General features: G+C 31.0%; 1 protein-coding gene and 2 pseudogenes across 1 annotated transcript; 2 read left to right on the top strand and 1 right to left on the bottom strand.

Annotated features, from left to right (window-relative positions):
* Nucleotides 1-4,975: 4,975 nt before the first annotated feature.
* Nucleotides 4,976-5,932, bottom strand: LOC132947595 (uncharacterized; annotated as a pseudogene).
* Nucleotides 5,933-9,054: 3,122 nt separating this feature from the next.
* On the top strand, nt 9,055-12,270 carry LOC132947594 (uncharacterized). Its single transcript, XM_061017885.1, has 3 exons — nt 9,055-9,853; nt 9,929-12,006; nt 12,094-12,270. The coding sequence occupies exons 1-3, from the start codon at nt 9,055-9,057 to the stop codon at nt 12,268-12,270; spliced, it is 3,054 nt and encodes a 1,017-aa protein (XP_060873868.1).
* Nucleotides 12,271-19,930: 7,660 nt separating this feature from the next.
* Nucleotides 19,931-20,528, top strand: LOC132947593 (uncharacterized; annotated as a pseudogene).
* The last annotated feature ends 5,389 nt before the right edge of the window (nt 20,529-25,917 follow it).

Genomic DNA, 25,917 nt, shown 5'->3' with positions numbered 1-25,917 from the left:
CCGTCATACAATATTATATTATACACTATGATATACATATACTAACTAATATAACCAGGGGTTCTTAACACTACACATTAAAAAATGATATAATTTATACTTAAAAAGACTGCTTACAACTTTTTAAACTGATTAAACAGCATTATATATATATTATGTAATATAATGAATAATTATTTATCGAGTGGCAATATTAATAAGTGTACGTTTTTAAACTACCTAAACAAATAGTTTCAAACATAAAGACGTGTCTATAATATATCTGAAAAATGAATGAACTATGAACCCTCAAAAATGTGTCAACTGTTATCATCAAATTGTGATCAACTACCTGGAGTGAGTTAAGTACCAACAACTGGCCTTTAACGATCTGTTCATCAGTGGCGTATAATCCGAGTATCACTTTCGTCTGAACAATGACTTCCGATGGAAACATCGAAGTCATTTGAGTCAGCGCTTTAGTGTCAATAGTATAAGAAAGACAATTCCAAAACCAGATCCTGCTGTCATATTCCTATGCTCTCTAGCAGATCCATGACACCGGACAGCAGATTCCAGCAGATCCTGCCGCCGACGGCTGAACCCACCACGGTCGCGTACGTGCGCGAGATACCCCTCACCTACCAGGCGCCGCCGCTAAGTTATAACTTGCCCTATTTAACTTTTGTTTTGTTTAATGATATATAACATATTTTGTTAATCGTTATGTTTTGTTTTGCGGTATTTAATTTTTTGTGATTATCGCTTTTCGTTATATTTACGTTTAAAAATTTCAATCGTTTTTAGTAAAATTTAACGTTATAATCATAGTGTTATTATAACGTTTGTAAGCCCTGAATTAAACACAAATATTTTTTACATAATTACTGATTGTGCCGGGGACGGAACAATAGTTAGCCCGTACGGCCCGATCGCTTTTACTTCGCGCGCTGTACTCACACACTGACCGACCTGTGTATAGATGTGTATGTGTGTGTAGCGACTCAAAGGAAGTGGACGGGGTCGCCGAGCAAGACCTGTGAGTGCTAGTGTGTGGGTGGGTGTGTAAATGTGTGTGTAATGTGATGTGTATATAATTAAAAGAAAATTGTAACACGTTTTAGGTGAAATGCGTTTCTGTATAATTCACAAATTTAATTTAATAATATTGATAATACACAATATAGTATATAATAATACCACAGCGGTACAAATGTATAAATTATAATTATAAACGGCGCTGGTTGTACCAAACCGATAATACAAAAAGATATTTATAAAAGTATATATATATAAGAAAAACTTACAATACGACGGTGATCAGCTGGCCAGCTATCCTATGGTTTTTAATAATAATTATAATAATAATGACGGCACACACAATGCGTCGTAACAATAATTAAATACAATAATAATAGCGCCGGCGATTCGCGCCCGACCAAAAACAATAATAATAGCGCCGGCGATTCGTGCCCGACCAAAAACAATAATAATAACGCTGGCGATTTGCGCCACGACAACTAGGTACGGTATAAAAAACGACGGCGATTCGCGCCTATAAAAAGGTAGCTACGTGTCGACTGTTTGCGACGAGCGAACGAACTGATTGCTGCACCGCGCCTGTTCCTTGTTGGACAGTACCTGGTTGCGGTCTAATCTACATATTACATAATAATTAATAATCTTAATAATAACTGTGTGTGGTCGGTCGGTGGATACATTGCTATTGTCGCGGCGGCGACAATTACTTTTCATTTTAACCATATCCACTAGTCTATAATATTATAATTACTTAAACTCGCCTTATATTATATATTAAGGAATTATTATTTCCAAAATATTCACTTTGAAGTATAGAGTTGTTGCATAGTATATATTAGATATTACACCATATAACCGATTGTAGTACAGTTTTCCCAATCTGTTTTTCCCGATTTATTTTTTCCAATTAATTTTTCCCAATTTTTACTATTCCCAAATGTTATATGACCAATCCATTTTTTCCAATTTCAATATTTACCATAAAAACATTTTCCCAATATATTTTTAAATCGGCAATTTGATTTATTTGATTTATATTTATCGTGCTGATCGGCATTACCACATCGTTATTTTTATTACTTATATGATGATAGACGCTATGATACGTATACGCATTTTAGGTAGGAGCCTATCACTGCTTAATCGGACTATATACATCCATGATCCATATATCTAACAATCCCTAAACCTATATCGTACATCCCTAAATGGTACACATTTCATCTTTATCTTTATTACCGTTTGCCGTTCAACTATACATTTTTTATTCCTATACAGTATCTATAGATTATAAGTATCATAAACTTCAAAATACCTATTGTATGCGTCGAAATAACGCATGCGCCCAATTGCCGTTCGATCCATTTGTTGCGTGATTAAGTTTATCCGTTCAATATTGATTATCGAATGTCTTATTTATACCTTGTTTAGTTTCATTTTAACAGTTGTTGCCAAACGTGTAATTTTTCGTAGATTAACTTGAATTTTTTGTACATTAAATCGTATTTATACAACCAAGCGTATTCATTAGAATTATGGCCGAAATTATAAATTCTAATTCAAGAGGAAAGCTTCTTCATGTTGATGGATATCTCTACTACAAACATTCGGAAAACGAAGGTCGATTTTATTGGTGTTGTCGTAAAAAAGTGAATGCTCTGCTCGGGCTATAACGAGTAATTCTGGACAAAATATAATAATCCATAAAGGCCCTCAAAGTTCTATACATGACCACGCACCGAATTTAGAAGAAGTTTATGCCTTAAAAGTTATGACAGATATAAAAAGAAAAGCAAGTGAACATCCTGAAGCACCCCCTGCACAAATCTTGAGAACAGAATTGCAACAATTACCAGTAGTATACATTTGTATGTTCACAGTCTACTTTTTGTGTCACCACGGTAATTTCACACCGTTCAAGGGAGGATGTCCCCCTTAGACACAATAATTTTACCGTGTAAAAATTATGAAGAATTTGTACACTTTTTACACGGTAATTTCACACCGTTCAAGTGAGGATGTCCCCCTTGGACACAATAATTTTACCGTGTAAAAATTATGAAGAGTTTGCACACTCAAAGTCAGTTTTGTCCAAATATTTACAGTGTACATGCTAAATGGTTTTTTTCTCAACAAACCTTATTACTAAAATGGAATAATTATTTAAAATACAGAACACAAGCCTTATTATAAAACTGAAATTATAATTACTAAATATTACTATATATTCACATTTTTTTTTTCATTTAGGTTGGTTTCACTGTAATTTATCTAATTAATGAATGTCTATATTTTTTTTTTAATTTATATACTTTTGAGTTATAAGCTAATCGTTTTTTATATTCAGTCGTCAATGATCCGCCGTTTACTCAAGTTGTGTCTCATTTTACTTTATTTTCTTAAAATTTCATTAAATTGTTTTACAATTTATAAATTTTTTTCAAAAATGAACTTTCAAAAATGTTCAAATGATTTTCAATCATTAGTTTATCGTATACGAAATAATCCGGCTGCAGTTCATCCAGAATTTTCTTCGTTTTCATCAAGATTTAAAACATTTAAATTATTCCCAAAAAATACTTTTCAAAATAAATATACATTGTCTGAATGTGGCTTAAAATATTCAGGAGTGGATGATGTTGTAGAATGCTTTTGTTGCGGACTTATTCTTCATAACTGGGAAAGGCTGGACGATCCATGGATTGAACATTGCAGATTCAGCCCAAGGTGTTTATATGTGTTATTAATGAAAGGTAATCAATATGTTCAAAACATATTAAGTAAATATTGTAAAACCGAACCTATTTGTAATTGTGAAACTGGGTCATACGATACCGTTTGTTAATCATGTTTTTTTATTATATTATGTTATAGTAAATGAAAATAAATGTTGATTTTTTAAAACAACTTATATGTGTTAATATTTGATTTAATATCTCGTGAACGTATAGCCTAGTGGGTTAGCGCGTGTAGCAATAATTTAAATGTTTTCAGGTAACAGGTAAGTATATGTAATTCTCCCCTCTACTACATGCAGTAGCCGACTATGCTATACGTTCACATTTTTTGCATTTTTTTTTTTTTTTTTTTATCTATCAAGTTTAGTATATAATACGCTTGCAAAGTAAAAACGCTTTCAGTTCAAAGTATATCCCTCATCGGTTATATTACATCAAATTTTTAAAAAAAATAATTACGTTTATAGTTTAAAGGTTTTTTAATTATTAAAAAGAAAAGAACTTTAATTTGTTATGGGTCTACCGGTAATTGTGTCAAAATCGGTATTTGACATACGTCCATTTGGTAAGAAGAGTGTTACGGTTGGACTATTAATCAGCAAACAAATTTCAATTATTGTGTTATTAGAGTGCAAGTTAACGAAAAAAATTATTACATTAAATTTAGAGCAATGGTGTACGCTCATGTCTGAATCTAATTACATTTCAATTACTAACAACTTACATACCAGGTGTAGACGTGTAAAAATTACTGAGAACTTTACATATTCAATTAATGTGAAGCAGAGTTCAATAACCTTGCATATAAATGATGATTATATTACACTCTCGCATATAGATTTCTGCAGACTAAAACAACTTCAACATTGTGTCGACCTTTATATCGCAGAAAAACAGAAACGTCTACCGATTTTTCAAGCAACATTCGATGCAGCTTACGAACTGATTAAAAACGATGTCCGTGGTTTACCCATCAGTTGCCAGAGAAACGAATTCACAAACCAGTATATACAGAACTATGATTTTAGTTATTATTCTCATCTACAAAACGATGACACTTCATTTTTGTATGAGATTTTACAATTTCATTTTAATGTAATGTCTGACATGATTTTACAGGACTTAATAGTATGATATAATACAAATTCATTTATATTTATGTATTGTTTTTTTTTATTAAATAAATAAAAATATTTTTATACTACATTTTTTTTTTTTCATGCGGCTAATTTATTTCTTATTGTACGACGTTCAGGGTCTTTTAAAATTACATCAAATATAACCTGCATGGTCTCGTTTAAACTTGTATTGAGAGTCTGATCTTTTGACTTGTCCGATGTCGTCACCTTGACAGATGCCTCAGAGTGTCGCCACCTGCAACATAAATTAATTATTCAATCAGTTTAGCAGTGAATAAAAACTAATGATTTTTTTCATTTAGCAATAGTTTTTTAATTAAAAAATAAACCAAAGTCTAGTCTTTACCTTTCCTTTGTTGGGACGTTGTGTATATTCGCACACTTGTAATGCGTTATCGTCCAATAATCCGTCGGCTTTTCGTCTGGATTAAATTGGCTTTTGATGGTAGCCAAACCATCTCCCTGACGAAAAGTGACAGAATTAAAAATCTCTTCATCAAATTCTTCCGCCCGCAATTTCTCTTCGAGAATTTCTCTGTATGATGAACTCTAAAAAAAAAAACAAATAAATAAATTCATACCATAATTCATAACCTTAGAATATTAGATAAAGTATTAATATGATAAATTATTATTTATCTTACTGTTTTCATCTGTTTTTTTTGTTTTTTTTCTCTACTGTTTTTTCAGCCCCTCTTTTTAACGATGTTTTGACCTGCTTTGAAGTAGAAGGCTTCATTTTTGTGTCCAGGGACTCAAATTCGTTCTATAAAACATAAACTAAGGTGAATAACTATAAATGTATGAGTGGCTTACAGCCGATCTCTAAAACAATATTGAGCAACGTTACAGTCACACTCTAATTATTATTTAATTTTAATATTATGTTTAAAATAAATTTATAATCAACCACGAATTTATTATAACCATAGCGTTGAGTAGTTTTACGACTGACCTCCAATTTGCTTTAGTTATTAAAGTGATTCAATTACTAACCTCTGATCCGGAATCGATGATCGAAGTTCTGTAAGACATCTTGAAGCTGAATTGTTATAGATGATGAAGAAGTTCTAGTTGCTGAATGTTGACTGTAATATTGATGTTAATACGCTAGCCTTATATACTGTAATGTTTCCACTACCATAGATACTTTGAAATGTGGAATATTCATAGCAATGTTCATTAAACCAGCCAACGCCCTTAATTTGTCCTCTTATTAATATCAGTTTTATTCCGCCAACGGTCTTATACGACCTCCTATCGATACTAGTTTTTATTCGGACAACGCCCAGTTTTATTCCGCCAACGGTCTTATACGACCTCCTATCGATACTAGTTTTTATTCGGACAACGCCCTAAAATTTGACCTAGCTATTTTTAAATGAATATTCCGGACTACGGTCAACACCAATACATACATTATATATTATAATTACTATTACTACAAAATAACTTAGTTGTTTTTAAAATTAATATTACATGAACAGGTCATACGATTTCTTCGAATAGAATGTAAGTTTTAAACGATAACTAGGAAAGTAGGAGACGATTCTCGACTATATAACGCAGCATTTGATAGTCAAACGATATCAGTCCAGCTTGTGTTCTCTACCAGCAACAACAAGCGGCAGTCATTCACCATCGAATATTGAAAATACTTCAATCCTACCAAGTTTACCAGTCCAGCATCGACATCATCAATAAGGATTCATCACTCAACATTGGAAAATACTTCAAACCTACATAGTTTACCAGTCCAACACCGTCATCATCAACAGTCATTCGTCTCTAAACATTAGAAAATACTTTAATGTAAGTACCTATTTATTTCATTATTTATATATTTTTAAAAAAAAAAAATCATCTTATCGAATCTAAAACTCCACATCTTTACTAGTTTTTAAACGAAAAAATAATACACGATAGCAAAAAACATAACATAACATAAGCGTTTAGGGAAGTGGTTATAAGTGGTTATAATGAACCGATATTCAATAGTTTTATTAGTAATTTTAATATTAAATGTACAAGGTTTTTATAATTAATTTTTTTTTTTAAATTTAAAAGATTGATTAATTAAAATATCTATGTTTATCATGTTGTATATTAAATGGTTAAAAAAATGTTAGAAAGTTGAAATAAGTTGAAAAAAAAAACAAGTGTATACAGTATGTATATGATTATAATTATATGAATAACATAATATAAAAACTTGATTATTATAATATATAAAATATAGACATATTAGCTTACATTAAATTATTCACTATGCTGACTGATATATTATAGTCATTTTAACTACCATAATGTATATTTAATGATTAAAAAATGCTAAAAAGTAGGGATACGTTTAAAAACAAGTTTGTATTCCGTATACAGTATGTAAATGATTATATTTATTGAATAACATGATATAAAACTTGATTATCAGCTAACTTTAAATTATACGCAATGCTAGTTGATATAGGAACCAGTTTCTAATTATCAGATTTTTTTTTTAACATATTTCTTTATATATATTAGTTCTAACATTTTTTTAACCATTTTAGATAATGAATTCTCACAATGATATTTTAAACGAAATAGACTATTATAAACAAATGATTGAAAGTTATACAGAAACGGATGAAAAAGACCATTTCATGAGAAGATGGAGACTTAAACAGAATAAAAAAAATATTAAAAATATAAAATATCAATTGTTTTTAACTAGAATAAGTCCTTCTCCTTCTCTCAATGTAACTTATATTAACGAATATTATATACATACATGTGTATTAAAAGAAAAATTGCTTTTTTTAAAAGAAGAGAAAGAAAAGATCCTTATATTTTATCGTTCTAGATGTACTGACTATTGGCAATGTATAAATAATTTTAATATGCAGATACAAAATCTTAATTATCAGTTACAGGAATTGAGTACAATCTGTTAAAAACAAAATAAGATTATATTTTTTTAATATAAAGTATTGTATTTATTATGTTTATGTTTAAAAAATAATTTGATGATAGACACATGTAAATAAATAAACATTCTAAACTAAAAGTTTTTTGTTCAATTATTTAATTGTAAATAAGCTAAATATACCAACCATACAAAAAAATGTTTTATTTATTAATTGAAGTAAACTTGACACAATAATCACAAACTAATGTTTATAGATGATGTATAACCATAATTTATTTTAATTTGTTGATAATATTTATACATATGTGTGAATACATAAGCTAGTCTATTATTATAAGTATTATTCACTAATTAATATACACTATTTTATTTTTTTTATTACTATCAGTTAGTGTATAAAAAAAACTATGACATTTTCAGAATAAAAAAAAAAAAAATAAAAAATAAAAAATGGAATCAAAATCATTTATTATGGATGAAATTAACGATGTTATCCGAAAGGCCGAGCAAATTGATCAAGCAATGGATGAGGCAGCAGTAGAATTTAAAAAAAAAATTAAAATTATTGATATAAAAATAAAAAAAGCGGGTTTAAAACAAAAAAAAATAATGAATGAAAAAAAAAAGATTGCAAATGATTATTTACATTTGCTACATACAGATAAGAAACGTGAAAAAAATATTCGAAAAGAATTATCTATATTATATGCACAGTACAATTATATGAACAATGGTTAATAGTAATTCATAATTTTCTTGTTTTCATTCATTATTTTTTTACCTCAAAACAGCTTTTTTTATTTTTTATGTCTTGTAAATATATTCTAAATGTACTAATTTATTTGAATGATATTTTAAATAAAATGATCTTTCTACATTATTATATATTTTTTTTTTTTATATATTCTATTACAGTTTCATCATGAAAAGACAAACGGTGAGAAAATGCCAGCGGACAATTTCTACTGATAAAGAATTATTCGAAATTGAACGATTTAAAAAATGCTCGAAAACTTTTATCATTAAAAATACATTAGATTTTATAGATTACACGCTTTTTTTTAACTATATTTCAGAGAAATTAATTTTTAAGTTAAAAGAATCGTGTAAAAATACATCTATAAAATTTAATTTAGTCGTGGATAGTGTTTACGAAAGAATTATTACGCAAGAAGTACAGGATATTGCATTCAAAACTTTTAATGTTCTTGCATGTAATTCATCTAATTTAAAAAAAATACTAAACGATATGTTCAATAAATTGTTGCGGGAAGAGGCAGATTTTACACAGAAAGGTTCTGGATGGACGCTTAAGGTAATAGAAACATTACAGTTGAGAATCAATATAGTGAATCCTCTTAAAGGAGGAACATATATTGATTTACCTAAGCATATTAAAGATAAAAGAGCGATTATTAATGTGAAAAATAGTGATAATAAATGTTTTAAATATGCATTATTATCCAAGTTTGATAATCGCTCTAATAAAACTAATTTTCATGAAAAATATTTTAAGATGTTAGAGTTAAAAAGTAGTTTAAATTTTAAATGTGTTGATTTTCCAACACCAATCAGTCAGATACCTAAATTTGAACGTATAAACAATATTTCAATAAATATTTATAGTTTGAATGACAAAAAAACTATTTTTCCCTTGTATGTATGTAATACCGAAAGAAATGATCATTTTGACCTATTTTTGTATAATAATGATGAAACATCACATTATTGTTATATTCATAATTTTTCAAGATTAATCAGAAGTCAGAAAACGAAAAATTGTTCGAAGCTAATTATTTGTAAGAGATGTTTCACAACTTTTGGTACTCAACCGTGCAAAAGTAAGCTTTGGGGTGTAGAAGGATTAAATGAACATCGACGCAATTGTGGAAAGAATCCGTTGGGGAGGCCTATAATGTTTGAAGAGGGGGATGATGATTTCATCTATTTCAAAGGTTATAAAAAAACGCAGAGGATTCCATTTGTCATTTATGCAGATTTCGAATGTATATTAACTCCTAAACAACCTAATAAATTCATTAATAGACGTAAAAAACAAAAAAATCAGAAAACTCATGTTACACATTTACATGAAATTATGAGTTATGGGTTTTATGTAAAAGTTGACTATAGTATTATATCGAAAGAGCTGGTAAAACAGTTTGAAATTCCGACGAAAGTAATTATTTATAGAGGTGAGAAAGCTGCAAAAAAATTTATGAAAAATATGATCGATATTGGAAATGAAATTAATAAAATTTATCAAATTAATACACCGATGGACAAATTAACTGATAAAGAGGAACAACGTTTTCAAAGAACCAAGTTCTGTCAAAAATGTTCAAAACATTTTAAAAACAATAATTTGGTTAAAGTTCGAGATCACTGTCATTTTACTGGCAAATATAGGCAATGTCTCTGTCTTCAATGTAATTTCGAAATAACTAGTCCATCGTTCGTTCCAATATTCTTTCATAATTTATCTTATGATAGTCACTTCATAATTCGGGAACTAGGTTGCGATGATAAAGATATTCATATTATTCCTAATTCATCGGAAAAATATATATCCTTTAGCAAGGAAATCGCACCTAGATTTAGTATTAAATTTGTCGATACATTCCGTTTTATGAGTGAGTCGCTAAGTAAACTTGCAGCCAATTTATCTGAAGATAAGTTGAGGTTTAGAGAAACCCTAAAAATATTTTCAATCAAATCATTAGATTTAGTTACACGGAAAGGAGTCTTCCCTTACGAATATGTCGATAGTTGGAGTAAATTAGACAATGCTTTTTTACCATCAAAGCTTGAATTTTATAACTCGTTAACAGATGAACAAATTAGTGATGAAGATTATAGACATGCAAAAAATGTATGGAATACATTTGACGTAAAGACTTTGGGTGAATATAGCGATCTTTATTTAAAAACTGATGTTACCATACTAGCTGACGTGTTCGAAAATTTTAGAGACATATGTTTATCTACTCTCAGAATAGATCCTGCTCATTATTTGACTGCCCCTGGATTTGCTTTTGATTGTATGCTTAAGTATACAAAGGTTAAATTAGAGAGGTTAAAGGATTATAATATGTTACTCTACTTCGAAAAATCAATCCGAGGCGGTATTTGTCAATCAACTAAAAGATATGCTAAAGCAAACATACCAAATATTGAAGGATTGGACTATAATTCGAATGAACCGATTACTTGGATTACATATCTCGACTGTGTAAATTTATATGGAAAGTCTATGTTGACAGAACTACCTTTTAAAGATTTTGAATGGGTTGATGATCTCGACATAGATGTAACTAAAATTTCTGAAGATTCTGAAGTAGGATATATATTAGAAGTTGATATCGAGTACCCTAAACATTTACATAAAACCCATAATGATTTTCCGTTTTTACCGTTTAACGAATGCCCACCAAATTCGAAAGTTGAGAAATTGTTAACTACTCTATCACCGAAAAAAAACTATATTGTACATTACAAAAATTTAAAACAAGCGATTTCTCACGGTCTTAAATTAGTAAAAATTCATCGAGCTATCCGCTTTTCGCAAAAAAAATGGATGGCATCATACATTGAGTTCTGTACAAAAATGAGAGCAGAAGCAAAAAATGAGTTTGAAAAAAATTTCTGGAAGTTGTTAATTATTAGCGTTTTTGGTAAATGTATGAAGAATGTCCGAGCAAGAACTTCTATAAAACTGGTTTCATCAGAAAAAAAAGCGTATAAACTAATGACAAAAACTAGTTTTAAAGACAGAACGATATACTCTAAAAATCTCATGGCTATTCACCAACATAAGGAAACTATTAAATTCGATAAGGCAATTTATGTGGGATTTGCAATTTTAGACGTTTCGAAAACATTTATGTACGATTTTCACTATAATGTCATGAAGAAAAGGTATGGTACTAAAATTAGTTCTTTATATTCGGATACTGATTCCTTGATATACGCTATTCAAACTACAAATTTTTTCAATGATTTAAAAAATGATTTATTACCATATTTTGATACATCTAACTATCCCAAAGACCATTATTGTTTTAGCGAATTACATAAAAGTCAGCCAGGCTTTTTCAAGGATGAATTGAAAGGAATTATACTTAAAGAATTCGTTTCATTAAGACCGAAATTATATGCGTACAAAACTGTAGACGGTACTGAGGAAAAAAAAGCAAAAGGCGTAAAGAAATATATTATTAAAAAACATATGCAATTCGAAAATTATAAGGATATACTACACGCTTTTATAAACCATTTATCTGTTAAGGATAAATTAACTCACAGGGTCATGAATTTTATCCAATCAAACAAACATGTTGTTCAATCGAAAACAATGAACAAACTTGTTCTAAGCGCTAATGACGATAAACGTTATATAAATGACGACGGGATAAATACTTTGGCTTATGGTCACTACAAACTAGATAAATTATATTATAATTAAAGAAAAAAAAGACTTGATAAATCTCCAATCGGTATAAACAGAAAGCGCTATCAAACGGTAGTGAAGTAAATTTTTTTTTTTTTTTTTTGTTTTTAAAAAAATTACAAACTGAAAACAAATAATTATTTCAACTTTTTTCTGGCATTTATTATAAAAGTATTACATGTTATACATAAAAAATTATTATTTAAAAATATCTGATGATGTTATCCACGAATTTTGACTTGAATCAAAACCCAACCATTTAACAAACATTTTATTCCCAACTTTTTTCACAATACGTTCAATAAGAAAGGTGTTTGGAAAATTAGTTAATTTAATTTCCTGTTCATAAAAACCACCTAAGATTATATTGTTTGATTCATCCTTTAGTTGATAAGTTACTGGATTTGTCTGTAAAACTTTTGAAACTGTAAATATTTCCGTTGTCCAATTCGGGGTATATCCTTTACTAAATATATGTTTATACTTAGATATTCGTACTTTATCGCTAACTTTAAATTTTGGTTTATACAATGTTTGTAAATTTTTATATGTACTAAATTTAATTCTGTTTGTATCCATTCGAGCTTCATTAGGTGTGCATTTGATTGTTCTATGTTTTGTATTATTATAGTTATGTATAATTTTTGATATTGTATTATACCAATTCCATGTACCTGTTGCAGTGAAATGTTTATATATATTATTTTTAAGTGTTTGTATCACACGTTCTGCGATTGAACATTTAATAACACTGTATGAACTGTAATGTTTAATTTTATATTTTTTCATTAAATCTTGAAATTGAGTATTATAAAATTCTGTACCATTATCTGTCTGTAAAAATTTTGGATTAGCTTTTTTCAATATATTAACCATTCCTTTTGTACATTCTTTTGCTGATTTATTTTTCAGCGGTTCCACAAATACATATTTGCTATATGTATCTATAACAACTAATATAAATTTAAAACCGTAATTTTTTTTAGAATGAGATTGCATATCCATTAAATCAGCTTGCCATAGGTCGTCAATAAACCGTGTAACCACACTACGTCTAGGAAATATTTTTCTCGCTGGTCGATGTAGCTCATTAGCTATACCCTCTAAGGTCGTCATTATGCTATAATATTTCTCTCACGCAGTTCTTCTAAAATAGATATGATTTCGTTATTAACACCAGTATTACCAACACTTTGCGATGATGTCAAAAGATTTAATCTAGTTACTAGCTCATTCGGATCGTCATAATAAACTAATTGGGTTTGAGGTAAGACATCTTTATATAAACCACTACCTGTCTTAGGATCAGGTGATGAAGTAAAATTAATCATATCTGTAGACATACGATCTGAAGGTGAAAAACTGCTTGCTGATTGATTAAAATCAAATGGATCATTTTCTTGTGTTATTTTTCTACGTTTAGCGTTTAATAAGCCAAAAGGACTAGAAGGTAAAGTATTGTTAAATGATTTTAAGTTAATTCGTGGAGTTGTATTCTCATTAATTTTATCTATTTCTTCATTAAACTGTTTTTCCTCCATTTTCATTCGATCATACAACGGTTTTACAACAGTCGCCCATTTATGATACCTTGAGGTTCTAGGTTTTCCATCTGCTTTTAAATGGACTCCAGAAGTTTTCAAAATATTGTAATAAGATTCTATATCTTCTATAGTTGTTTTTTTTGGTTCCTTCTCACATAATAAAGACCATAAACCTGGTGTGAATTTATAATATTTATTAAGCAGCAGTAATTTACCGTGACTAAAAGTTACAGAATGTTTTCCTATTTTATATGAATCACTATTTTTATCATAATGCATACCATAGGATTTATCATAACGTATTGATTTAGGACGGTTATTTAAAAAATTTTCAAATGGTGAATTTAATTCGTTATCATCATCATCTTCACTAGTGCATGAGGTTTCTGATTTATTTTCTAGTACAGTTGACTGTGTGTTACATATTTCATTTTGTTTTGCATGTGTACTCAATGGTTCAATTATTGGTTTAAATGCCTCACGGAAATAGTTTTCAGAATCTATAACACCACGTTTCATTTCCATTATTTTTCGTTTAATATTTTTTTTTGATGTTATTAAATTTTCCAATAAAACTTTTTGTTTGTTCATTGTAAATAATAAAAGTACTATACCTGTATCGTATGACTGTCGATAACACTATGTAGATAATAACTGTGTGACGGTATATTTATATAGGTATAAATATATAAAATTATTTTATTTTAATGAACGTATGAAACCCACATCTATACCTTCCTTCATTCATTTCCCGAGTTTTATCGATGACCATAAACCCATAATCACTATGATTCCAACATAAATGAGAAATTTTACGAAATTCTGAGAAATCCATATCTGTAGACGAATGATCGTTGAATATATGTCGTAAATTTGTATCATCTTGTTTAAGTATCATTAAGAAGTTTGCGTTATCTCTTACTAGCTGTTTTGATATTTTAGAATATGTCTGTGCTAAATAAAATACAGAGCTAGCACCTGAATGTCTGCCCATGCTAAAGTATTCTCTGATTACGGATTGTGGACCACATATCACATCATCAAAAATGATAATTGAATTTTTTTTGGTTAAGTTTGGTTTTATAACCTTATCAGCGCTTGTAAATATGAAAAAATTAGCACCTTTTATATCATCTATTATTTTTTTCAGTAAGACATATTTTTCCTGATTAGAGGTTTTCGAGTATAAATAAATATTTTCAAATCTTAACCCGTTTGCATGTGTGATCAGATTATACATTATATTTGTTTTTCCTGAGCCACTAGTATAGCACGTATAGTATCAGGTAATAACGAACCATGTCTTGATGGTTTTTTTACTACCTGAACATCTACATTTATTACATCTAATTTATCTTTCTGTTCAATCAAATTCATATTATTTTCGTATAAATACTCTAGATTTTTTAAATTTATAACCAGTTATAGATGGAGTGTTCAACTCGTAAGTACAATTCAAACAAGACTGGTAAAGGATTTGTAAACTCCCTTATAAATAGTCTCCCGTTCGAAGCTCATATTTCAGGATATCAGTATTGTGGTCCTGGTACGAAATTAAAAAAGAGACTAGATCGTGGTGATAAAGGAATAAACCTATTGGATGCTGCTTGTCGTGACCACGATATTGTGTATGCAACAAGTAAAAATTTAGACGATAGACATAAAGCTGATAAAGTGTTAGAAAATCGAGCTTGGGAAAGATTTAAAGCAAAAGATACACCTAGAAAAGAGAAATTAGTTGCGTACGCAGTAACAAACGCAATGAAAGCTAAAAGAAAAATAGGTATGGGTTGCAAACGGAAACGTGCTATAAAAACAAATTGTATACTAGCAGCGAAAAAAAAAAGAATCTCAAAAAAAAAGAATGGTGGTAAAAGGTTGATTTTAGTACCGAGACAATCAGGAGGTGCGATTCCCTTAATACCTATATTTGCAGGATTGTCAGCACTTGGTAGTTTGATGTCTGGAGGTGCTAGTGTGTATAATGCGGTTCAAAATTCAAAAAGAAAAAAAGGCAGTGGTTTGAAATCAAACAAGAATAGGTTAAGGAAAAAAAACTGATGATCACGCTACCTGATAGACCGCTTTCGTCTCAAGATATTATAAAATATATCGGAAAGTTGAAAATCAATCATTTCCGTGGTGTCTTTTCACGTGATAACTTACCTAAAAAACCACATACGATTGAATGTGGTATATTAAACTTGGATACATCTTCAGGCGACGGAAGCCATTGGGTAGCGTTTTATAAAAATAAGGACAAAGTTGTATATTTTGATAGCTTTGGTGATTTACCAGCACCAATTGAATTACAACATTATTTCAGACAGTTCAAAATAGTATACAACTATTCCAACTATCAAGACTTCAATACATTTAACTGTGGTCATTTATGTCTTGAATTCTTGCAATGCATGAATCTATTACATTAAATCTAACTGGAAATTCAACTGTATTGTCGGTAAATTATTTTCCATCTCTAAACGTTTACGAGGATTCAGAAATAGCTTTGTTATCTTTGCAAACGTGCAATTCATTTACAAATATTATAAATCCAACTAATAACCGGCTGAGAATAAAATCAATTCCTCCAGATAGAATAGCAAAAATTCAATTTTTTGTACCAGTCGAATGCCGTGACATAGAAGATATTAACAAATATATGGTAGAAGAGTTATCTCAAGTTAATAAAGTCTACGGAACAAAGCTGACATTCAGTGTACGTATTGATCCTGTCGATTTTAGAACGTATATAAAATGTAATGGAATACTAAACTTTGAGCATCCGTATAGTATAGCACCTGTTTTTGGGTATAGAAAGAAAGTTTGTGGACCGTTTCATGAAGAACATCGATCGGATAAAGCTGCAAATTTAAACACAATTAATTCTATAAAAGTAATGTGTAATATAGCACATGGGTCATTTAACAACCAACTTCAAAGCCATTCGATATATGAGTTTTTCCCAAGTGGGAGAAGAGGAACAAAGGTTGTTCAATCTCCGGTAAACCTTATATATTACAGATTAAACAAAACAGATATTAATTCAATTACTGTTCAGTTAGTTGACCAAAACAATAATCCAATTGACAATTTTAACGAAACGTTAACAGTTGTTCTGCATATTAAACGTCACGGATCTCATCATTAAATTTATATCTTAGATTTTGTAATGTATGAGTCAGTTACTTTAAGTTTAACTGGGAATGCTACCATATTATCTGTAAATTATTTTCCGCCTATAAACCTTTACGAGGACTCAGAAATAGCTTTGTTATGTTTACAGTCATTTAATTCGTTTCCAAATATTAATGATAATAATAATAAATTTTCTATACAAGTAGCTGAGAATGAAAACAATAATGATCCTATGATATGTTTTATTACATTGGAAGAGGGTTGTTATGAAATTGAAGATATTAAGCAACGAGTTAAGAAGCAAATAGATGACTATAATAGTAAAAACTTAACCAATTTAACATTCGACATTACAGTTGATCCTAACGATTTCAGATCGTATATAAAATGTAATGGGATACTACACTTTGAGCATCCGTATAGTATAGCACCTGTATTCGGTTTTGAAAAACGAGTATATAAGCCACACAATGAAATTCTTCGATCGGAAAAAGCTGTAAATTTAAACACAATTAATTCTATAAAAGTAATGTGTAATATAGCTCAAGGATCATTCAACAACCATCTTCAGAGTCATTCGATTTATGAGTTTTTCCCAAGTGAGAGGACAGGGTTGAAAGTAATTCAGTCACCACCAAATTTAATATATTACAAATTGAATAAAACAAATATTGATTCGATAACCGTTCAGTTAGTTGATCAAGATCATAATCCGATTGATAATTTTGGTGAGGCATTGACAATTGTGTTACATATTAAACGTTACGGATCTTGAGATGGGTTTAAAATTCAATATAAACCCACTACTTCGGATCAGTACAACTAGTCATAAGACTAAAGTGCTACCAGCAACATCAAATCAAATAAAAAAATTGACGGTGAAGAATAAAAAAATTTTACAAGCTTTGGGTTATCAATTAAAGCAGAATGCCTGAAAGTGATATTTTGGATATAACTTCACAGTACGAAACGGATTCTAAAATTACAAAAATTGAATATCATTCATACGCACCGTATACAACATCATTTAATAATAATGATGAAATACGTATATCGATCCAGCAAACGGATGTCTATCCATATCTACACGAAAGCTTTATTTTTTTGGAAGGAATAATTACTGATGCTACCAAAGTGAAACTAACTAATAACGGTTACTCTTACCTTTTTGAGCAAATACGGTTGGAAATCAATGGGATAGAAGTAGATAGCACGCGTGTTCTTGGAATCACTAGCTCGTTGAAAGGTTACTTATCCGGTACGCCAGACAACTACAATTGCTATGAAAATGCTGGCTGGAATTTTAAAAACGCAACGCAATCAGAAAATGATAAAGGTGAATTTACCGCTTGTATTCCATTAAAATATTGGTTAGGATTGTTTGAAGACTACAAAAGAATATTAGTGAATTCTAGATTGGAATTAATATTAACCCGAAGTCATAGTGATTTAAATGCTTTACAAGTTAAAAGTGGTGCAACTACCACTGAAGGTAAAGTCACCTTAAATAAAATAGTCTGGAAGGTCCCACATATAACGGTCGATGATGAAGAAAGGTTGAAATTATTGAAACTTATAGAAAAAGAAAAAAGTTTGTTTATCCCTTTTAGATCTTTTGAAACTTTTGAATATCCTGAACTCGGGACCACTAAAAAAGTTGTGTGGAATTTGAAAACTGCTTCAAAATTAGAAAAACCACGATTCGTCGTAATTGGATTACAGAAAGGACGCAAAAATGTGTTATCAAAAGATTGTAGTATATTCGATCATTGTAATCTAACAAACGTTAAAGTATTTCTGAACTCAATAGCTTATCCATACGATAATTTGAATTTAGATTTTTCGAAAAATAATTTCACCTTATTGTATAATATGTATACATCGTTTCAAGAATCGTACTATGAAAAAAGTATTCGTAACCCGATATTGAGTCCTTCTACTTTTGTAGCAAACGCGCCAATTATAGTTATCGATACTTCAAAACAGAACGATTCAACCACAGCCTCAGCAGTGGATGTTCAATTGGAAATCGAAGCTTCAGATTCGCTTACAGGTGTAACTGCTTATTGTTTATTAATTCATGATCGTATTGTAGAATATGTACCTTTTACTAGAAAAGTAAGAAAACTTGTGTAAATATATTTTAGAATTAATTTACAATAATAAAAAATCTGTTATTACATAACTTGTGTTCTGTATTTTAAATAATTATTCCATTTTAGTAATAAGGTTTGTTGAGAAAAAAACCATTTAGCATGTACACTGTAAATATTTGGACAAAACTGACTTTGAGTGTGCAAACTCTTCATAATTTTTACACGGTAAAATTATTGTGTCCAAGCTTGAACGGTGTGAAATTACCGTGTAAAAAGTGTACAAATTCTTCATAATTTTTACACGGTAAAATTATTGTGTCTAAGGGGGGCATCCTCCCTTGAACGGTGTGAAATTACCGTGGTGACACAAAAAGTAGACTGTGAACATACAAATGTATACTACTATTACCAGCTGGAATTTTAGCAGAACTTCCTGAGCGTCAAAATATAAGAAAGGCAATAACACGACAACGTGTAATCAATATGCCGTCGAACCCTCGAAGTATGAACGAACTGCATAAATTACCAATTCAGTTTAGACAAACTATAGCAGGAGAGCAATTTTTGTTATACGATTCATTTGAAGATATTGATTATCAGTTAACATGTGGAAGAATAATAATTTTTGCAACAAAAGAAAATTTGAAAATGTTAATGAACAGCCCTACCTGGTTTGTTGACGGAACATTTAAAGTTGTTCCAACAATATTTTTTCAATTATTTACCATACTAGGACCAACCACACAGACAACAAATGGAACTGATCAAGTTATTGGACTTCTGTTGGTGTACGCGTTACTAGAGTCAAAAGAAGAAGCAGCGTATTCAAAAGTATATGAAGTTATACTTTCAGAGGCACAACAATTTGGAATAAATATTGTAAAACCACAATTTGTGATGACTGATTTTGAACAATCAATTATAAATGCGACGATTAAAATAATTGGAGTTGAAATACATACTTGTTTATTTCATCTTTGTCAAAGTCTTTATCGTCGTATACAGGCAGAAGGGTTACAAAGTCAATATAATGATCCAGAAAATCGCAACATTAAGATCACAGCTCAGATGACCGGTGCTTTAGCGTTTGTGCCGCCAGAAAAAGTTGTCGAAACGTTTGATGTTTTATTAGAACAAGTACCAGACGAGTATATGCCAATTGCAGAATATTTTGAGGTAAATTATTTTTTAATATACATAATATAATATTCAAATTTCAAATTTTAAGTATAACTTAAATATTTAATGTAGATAAATTACATCCGTGGGAGGCAAGCCAGAGGTCGGAGAAAAGGAACTGAACCCAGATTCCCCCCAAAACTGTGGAACCAGTACCATACAGTACTCCAACGATTGGCAAGAACAAATAATTTGTCAGAAGGCTGGCATAATCGGTTCCAAGTGGTTGTTGGACGACAACATCCTAGCGTATACACATTTTTTAATGAACTTGGAAAAGAACAAGCTGACACTGAGTGCATGTTACGACAACTGAATCTAGGACAAAAAATAAGGAAATGTCGTAATAAGGTACAACTAAAAACAGAGGAACGAATTTATAATATTGTTTCTAAATATGACGAATTTGTTAATAACAATGATATTATTGCATACCTCACGGCCATTGGTCATAATTTAAAATTTTAATACTTTTATTTGTTTATAATAATTTTTTTTTTACTTATACATTTTAAAATTAACGATAAATTATTTTTTTTTGTATTGAATTTTGTATTGTGAAAAATATAATTAATAAATATAATTTTTGGGAAAAATAGTATTGTGAAAAAGAAGTTTTGGGAAAAATGGTATTGAGAAAAAGAAGTTTTGGGAAAAAAAAAATGTGAAAAACAGATTGGAAATAGTGTCTCCCTACCCATATAACCACAGAATAGATGGAATCTATTTCATCTATTCTGTAATATAACATTTACATTGTACGACATTAATTCTTAGAATCCCTGGATAATACATACAAAATACAAACATTGTATAAGTGTTACGTCCCAACCGACGTCGATATATACATCAACGCGGAAATAAAATACGTGATGTACTAGGTATGATGAATGTTTATTAACGTAGTACAAAAATACAATGTTATAATTTATGGTGTAAAAGAGTGGTGTTACGACTCTTTAAGATAAAATATAAACTGTGAGTGGTGTTACGACCTGACTCTGAATGTCCCTAACCGTCTGAAGAGCTCTTGTCCTGGGCTTCTATATATATGATTGTGTCCTTTGGAGTGGGTGGGTCATGAGACAGAGTTCGGGTCTCGTATTTGGTATGCTGGTCGACTCGTATCCTGCGTAAGGGCGTTGGCTTTCCAGGAAAGATACGTATGTGACGGCACCTTCTATAGTTTAATTGTTTTCTCTACGATTTTGCAACGACCTCCGCATGTTATACTATACTAATTGCCTTATTAGTTATAGTGTCAAATATTATTAGAAACGTGCGGCGCGCTGTACATAGTTAATATATGACTACTTAATACGTGGGTACGTAACATAAGGTACATAATTCGTTTGTAGAAACAGACGTCATTTATAAACATAGATCACTGTAAATATTTATATTCAAGTCTACTATACTGAAACGATAAACCCTCATTTATTATGGTAAAAGTTTTTGCTTAAAAAATATACATTGACAATCTTACGAATTTTGAAACTAGTTCAAATGTATACGCTGTTCCATATTATTTTCTTATTTTATAGTAGGGTTTCATACCAATATACCATCATACCAATCAAGTAAATTACTATGAATTGAACAACACTTGATGCGTAAGTATTTTTATGAAAGGTATTATAATTTTAGTCTTCATAAATCATAACTCAATACCTGATTAAATAATACAACAACTTACATATCAATACCGACATATATATATATATATATATATATATATATATATATTATAATTCATGAATGTGCATGGGAAAAACACATGCGTTACCAGTCACCGTCACCACCAACAAAACCCATCCGACTCGAGTAAAATGTTTTGTTTCACACTTATGTATGAGAAAACGCATACGCGTATGCACATACATATCACTAAAGTGACTGACACATATTATATTTTATCAGCACATACTTACAACAGTTATATCACATGTATAATATTTTTATTTTACCATGTGTATACACTATACACACAGGCATATCACCTCCGCCATATATCATTGTATAAGTTATAATATCGGAAAAGAGAGATACTTCATTAGATACTTCTTTCTTTTTTTTTATTATTATTACAATAAGGTACTCCTAGCTTTCGCTATCTATACCTAGAGATGAAAGATAAAATACATTTTGGCGTAATAAGTGCGATGAATAAATTACAATTTTACGTTAGATGATAACAGTAGTTAGAGACTTAAGTTAGATAGTGTCTTGAGGAATTAGGTCATGCGGGCGACCTCGTTTGAGACGGCGCTGTAAAGGTGGTCTGATGTTAATGTGGTAGTGTATTGACTATTGAGCCTGTTGACTTATGGATGGATTCGAAGAAGCTCAGAGCCGTGAGCTTGATGTGGTCTTGAAGAGTTGAAATTTTGAGGTCTTTGTGTATGTTTGAGTTCCTTACGAACCATGGAGCGTTTGTTGTCGTTCTTAAAGCTTTGTTTTGAAATATTTGCAGTTTTTTAAGATGGATTTGTGCGCAGTTACCCCAAATAGGGCAGGCGTAAGTGATTAATGGACGTAGTACTTGCTTATAAATAAGAAGGGAAAGTTTTTTTTTGTAGCGAAGACTTTCTGCTTTTAGATAGGGAAGAGCATCCCTAGACGTTAATAGGCCTGTTGAAGTTTAGAAGAGAGGTGTGGCCATGCAATTGGTTCGTGGTTAAAAGTTAGCAGTGGTGGAGTAGGATTACGGCGTAGACTGAATAATACACTTACGCTTTTTGATGGGTTAATTGATATTTTCCAGTTCTTGCACCAGACAGATAATGTATTTAAGTAGTTTTGTAGGTGTACAGATATTGCTTCTGGGTTGCGAGATTCAGAGTAGATGACAGTATCGTCCGCGAAGAGGGCTATGTTTATGTGCGGTGATTGCGGGATGTCGGATGTGTAGATGTTAAATAATGTTGGGCCAAGTATAGATCCTTGTGGGACGCCAGCTAAGATTGGTTGAAAAGAAGAAAGATTAGATACTTTATGCGGTTTATTACCAAAATCTCGAATTACACAATAATTAATGTTACATCTGTCGTACCAGTAACGTTTCCTCTTCGCCTGTCGCACTTACCACTCTTTCGGTGTCGTTCTGTTTATATTAACGAGGTCTCGGAGACTCGACCTCGGTATGTGCTATTATTACTAGGGATCAGGGTTACCTTATGTGATGCAAAGTACTCAACGTATATATATATATATATATATATATGTATCTATTATTAAACATGAATTTATTATTATATTATTAGGTAATACTTATAAATTATAACTCAGGGTTACTAATCGGGCCATGGTGTGTCGTGGGTGCCGACGTCCAAATGTGGGTTGAGCTGGTCGTCCGCAGGTCCTCTTCAGGTCGTTGTCAGTCCTCAACTTCAACTATCGACCATCCACTCAAACTATTAACTCTCAACCATAAAACTATTGACTGCTTACTACTAATACTTGTGTGACTTTATATAGAAGTTACATGGTTAAATTATTAATCATTTATCTCTCTGATAAGTTGCAAATATACATCACAAAAACCGATTATTCTACTCTGAATACACTACAATACAATTGTGATAGTATCTCAGTAGCGTGTCCCAATTGGTTAGGCGTAGGTCAAATAATTTAGGGGATCAGGTTCAAATCTGATGAAATTGGTATTTCCTGTTTTTTTCTGGATATTCACTATGCATGTGCACTCTATGCGAAGTCAGTATGATGAAAATGGGTAGTCCCATGAATCTCAACCTGATTGCGCATGGCAGTTACAATGCGACATCGCATGCAGTACCTTCGCGAGACTGGGCATTAAGCGTGCCAGTGACATCTCTGGGTGGTCATTAAGCACAAAAACACAACCTCTTATGACTCAATGGGATCTCTATGTTACATCTCAGAGATTGAATTTCGCACAGAGGGGAGAATTATAGTTAATCATCTAAACAAATTAATTTTAAAAAAAATTTAAATATTGATGATGTTGTTTTGATTGTGGGCTTCATCGAGTGATTTTATTTGTATTTTATTTTAGCATACAATACGGGCGTGAGCCCTATTTACATTTAATATTAATACAAATAATTACAATAGTGGGATATAACAGTGCAGTTTAAAGATACAGTTTATAGATTGATTAGGTTTGTGAGATGGTAAAGGAGGGGTCTGAATTGTTGATAGACATACAGCGCTCCAGTGATTCGTTTAAACCATAGTTAGTGGAGGAAGTAGGTAAATAAATAGTGGTGTGTTGACGGGTGAAGCAAGGAGGGACATTTAAAGGAATGAGAGAGAGAAGGTGTGGTGAGTCAATCTGTCCATTTAATAATTTGGATAGAAATGTAAGGTTAGAAGCACGTCTACGATCAGCTAGTGAATCTAGTTTGAGATACTCACGTACTGGTAAATAATTATGAGGAAGACATTCAATACTGAAGTACATGACTGGTATATTTTAAGAATTTATTTAAGATCAGTGACAGATTTATCGAATGATTGCAGAATAGTCCCATTAATTGTGTATTTAAAATTAATTGGGGATTTAAGATGTGTAAAGGTCATATGATGACATTTAGCAATATTGAAATCCAATCCTAGTTTATTGGCCCATGCAACAATTGCGTTCAGTTCATCTTGTAGGATAAGACAGTCGTTTAGAGAGTGGACACGATAGAACACTTTTACATCATCCACAAACGCGTCAGAAGAGACTCCATGAATTTTAACAAGTGGTTTCATACCATCAATAAAGGAACGAAACCATAGTGCTGTAGGATATTTGAGGAGATAGCGTGAAGATTCGAATTAGGGGTAGTTGATGATTATGTGTTCAATTTATTGTAAAGGGCAAGTTACATAAGTTGCACATTGGTCTGAGTTCCTTGGTGATTAAGTAGGAGTGGGTAATATTGGAGTGACCTATTCTAGTTCTGTTTATTATTATTTGTTCTCTCCATGATGCATTTTCAGGGTATAACCATTTTGAAACAGTTTTTTTGACGTTCCTTAGTTTGTTACTTGTTGGAATGTCATCCCAGTGGTTTTTCCATGATGTGAGGATACGTTTTTGGGCTTCATTTATCAGGTCTTTGGTGATGGTTTTGGTTATGAAGGGGGTAGGTCCAGAGGTGACCGCTTCATCCGCCATTGCATCCGCTTTCTCGTTCCCAGGGATACCTACATGTGATGGGACCCACATGAAATTAATTTTGTTTTTCGATGATGAGATACATTCTTTGGTGCGCTGAATAAGTTCGTTCTGAGGGTATTGGTCTTGAAGTGATATGAGGGCACTAAGAGAATCACTCATTATGAGGGTGGAATGGTTGTGAGATGGGACTATAAGTTGTACTGCCATGTATATCGCATATACTTCCGCTGTGTAAATGCTGGTGAATGATGGGAGTAGGAATTTTTGACTTCGGTGCCATCAACTATTGCAAAACCTGTTACTTTTGAGCTTTTTGACGCGTATGTCTAAATTAGCGCGTGGTCGTGGAAATGTAAGTAAATTAATTCATGGAAATGGGATACTATGATTGAGTTTTCAGTTATGTTTTTATTGAACTTGAGTAGTTCAGTTTTTATATTAGGGGACCAATTCCAAGGTGCACGTGAGGGAGTGGGGATTTTGTTGATTGTGTCTATATTCAGATTGATATTCTTTTTGATTCGGGTGAAGTTTTCGTAGATCGTAATGGGTG

Source organism: Metopolophium dirhodum, chromosome 6 (genome assembly GCF_019925205.1).
Source record: "Metopolophium dirhodum isolate CAU chromosome 6, ASM1992520v1, whole genome shotgun sequence".
Classification (NCBI taxonomy): domain Eukaryota; kingdom Metazoa; phylum Arthropoda; class Insecta; order Hemiptera; family Aphididae; genus Metopolophium; species Metopolophium dirhodum.
The sequence above is the reverse complement of the archived record's forward strand: the minus strand, read 5'-3'. Positions and strand labels throughout refer to the sequence as shown.

Coding starts and splice junctions, on each gene's coding strand:
- LOC132947594 (XM_061017885.1), top strand. CDS start 9,055: ATGTTCAATAAATTGTTGCGGGAAGAGGCAGATTTTACACAGAAAGGT. Junction 9,854..9,928: donor TAATAAATTCATTAATAGAC/GTAAAAAACAAA, acceptor TTTATGTAAAAG/TTGACTATAGTATTATATCG. Junction 12,007..12,093: donor AGGAAAAAAAAGCAAAAGGC/GTAAAGAAATAT, acceptor TTATCTGTTAAG/GATAAATTAACTCACAGGGT.